Genomic DNA, 2,500 nt, shown 5'->3' on the forward strand with positions numbered 1-2,500 from the left:
GTGTAAATTGCTCCACCACCGTCCCTCAACAGGGAAGGCAAGGCAGTGTTCATCATACTGGTGGCCATGGTGAAAGAATGTGTGTGGTGGACCCGAGCGAAAGGATTAGAGACGAAAACTTACCTCTCTGGCCAATCGCTCATCAACTTTTTCAAGTATCACTTGAAAAGTAAGGTGAGAATAGAGAGACAGTTTTTGTCTCGTGAAAGTTTCATTAAAAGGTGGGTGAATGTAGCAAAGATGGTGCGTGCGAGTGACGATACCTCTTTGAGCATGATCCTATAAATCGAAAAAAAAAAAAATTTTTTTTAAAAAGAGAGAGAGTGCACTTCGCTCTCATGTGTCTATTCCCTGCTGAGTTTACTATGGTCTTTTCCGTAGGTTTTTCTCTCCATGGATACACCTAATGTTACCCCATTTTACACAATTGACATTTTCTGTGATATACGATACCCCATTTTTTTTTTGCCCCTACCGATCCCTTTTGATCGGATTTTTTTTTTTTTTAACGAAAAGCTCTACAGTTGTATTTGTCCCCTCTGTGTGCAGGCCTGCGTGGCTAATAAAAGAAAGTTATCTATCTATCAATCAATCTACCTATCTGTCTATCTATCTCTTTATCTATCTATCTTTATCTCTTTAACTATCTATGTTTCTGTGTGCGTGAGTGTGTGTGTGTGTACGTGTGTACGCGTGCGTCCACGCAAGAGTGTGTGTGTGTGTGTGTTTGTTTCAAATTCTGGATGTGAAATCCTGTGTTGAAACAGATGTCACTGTATTTAGGGATGATCATTTTTGCCAATTATACACCCGCGCTATCTATTTCATCTTCACTAAGCTATAGTTATTATTGTTGTTGTTGTTATTATTATTATTATTATTATTATTATTTTTATTATTATTGTTGTTGTTGTTGTTGTTGTTGTTGTTATTATTATTATTATTATTAGTATTATTATTATTATTATTATTATTATTATTATTATTATTATTATTATTATTATTATTATTTATGGTTACTTTTCATAATAACTTTATTTCAGCTGCCTTAGTACCGGGCATCCTCCCAAGGCCAAGAGTGGCAAGGGCCCATCTGTTTTGCTATGCATGCTAAAATTATCACCACATTTATTCCATCTTAGATGGAGATTGCTTTCTGTAGTATATGGACTGTACCCATAAAGGTAATCCTTTGTAGTTCACGGAGATTGGAACTAAACAAAATCTGTCTAATACATTCGTATATGTTTTTCAATTGAAACACTGAATCATTGTGGACATTTATTGCTTTAATAGCAAGAGAAAAATCTCAGAGAGAAAGAGCTTATCCGCAGGAAGCATTTAATTATTGCCGTAATAACAATGTTTCCTTGCCGAATATACAAGAAGACCCTGATCAGTTAAAACAACTTTTGGAGAATACCGACATTGAAGGAGTGAACTTTAGACAGAACATCAGAAACTATAATTCAATGTGTTCATTCGCCTCATTTGGAGCCAATGTTACATCACCCCCTGGTCGTAGCCCATACTGTTTCCGCTTGTAAGGACACGTCTATCATCACGCAAGCAACTTACATCCTGAAAACAATGTTCTCGGCACTCCGTCGTTTACGACGTCGAGGGTTCCAGTTGATCCGATCAACGGAACAGCCTGCTCGTGAAATTAACGTGCAAGTGGCTGAACACTCCACAGACACGTGTGCCCTTAACGTAGTTCTCGGGGATATTCAGCGTGACACAGTGTGACAAGGCTGACCCTTTGAATTACAGGTACAACCGAAACAGGAAGTAAGAGTGAGAGAAAGTTGTAGTGAAAGAGTACAGCAGGGTTCGCCACCATCCGCTGCCGAAGCCTCGTGGAGCTTTAGGTGTTTTCGCTCAATAAACACTCACAACGCCCGGTCTGGGAATCGAAACCGCGATCCTATGACCACGAGTCCGCTGCCCTAACCACTGGGCCATTGCGCCTCCACTCTGAAAACAATGAACCTAGAAGATATGCTCAGCCTTTCAAACAAGAGCTCAAGTCCCTGAAAATATTAATTGCTTGCAGTCAATAGTCAATAGTGGAAAAGATTTCTTCAGTCATGTTAAATAATCCATACACTGCATCATATTCAAATATGCGCACCGTTGAACAAGGAAAAGAAAAAAGAGCAACCAGACAAAATGTTAATCCGAAGAAAATAACTATACGTTTCAAATCAAGCCCAGATGCCAGGAGATACAATAACCATGTAAATAATGAAGCTGCAGCTGTATTTGTAGGTGAACATGGTGCACCCCCAGTTCATCATAATATAGTTATATATCCACGAGGTGAACAAACTCAGCAAATATCGTACTCTCGCAACATTTAGATCCTATGATTCATCCCAATGAAGAACGTATTTGGCACATAAGTATGGAACGTGCGCATCAGAGGCAAACAATAATTCGCAAAAAGGCACGCTGCAACAATACTATTGTTGTCCTTTAGCAATAATGGAAGAATTTA

General features: G+C 38.8%; 1 protein-coding gene across 1 annotated transcript in view; it reads left to right on the forward strand.

Annotated features, from left to right (window-relative positions):
• LOC128247385 (uncharacterized) overlaps positions 1-1,547 on the forward strand; it is a 10,804-nt gene extending 9,257 nt beyond the window's left edge. Inside the window, exon 2 of the mRNA XM_052966815.1 lies at positions 1,297-1,547. Coding sequence (XP_052822775.1) covers positions 1,297-1,547 — 251 coding nt within the window. The remainder of the gene's footprint in view (positions 1-1,296) is intronic.
• Positions 1,548-2,500: the final 953 nt, after the last annotated feature.

Source organism: Octopus bimaculoides, chromosome 3 (genome assembly GCF_001194135.2).
Source record: "Octopus bimaculoides isolate UCB-OBI-ISO-001 chromosome 3, ASM119413v2, whole genome shotgun sequence".
NCBI classification, from domain to species: domain Eukaryota; kingdom Metazoa; phylum Mollusca; class Cephalopoda; order Octopoda; family Octopodidae; genus Octopus; species Octopus bimaculoides.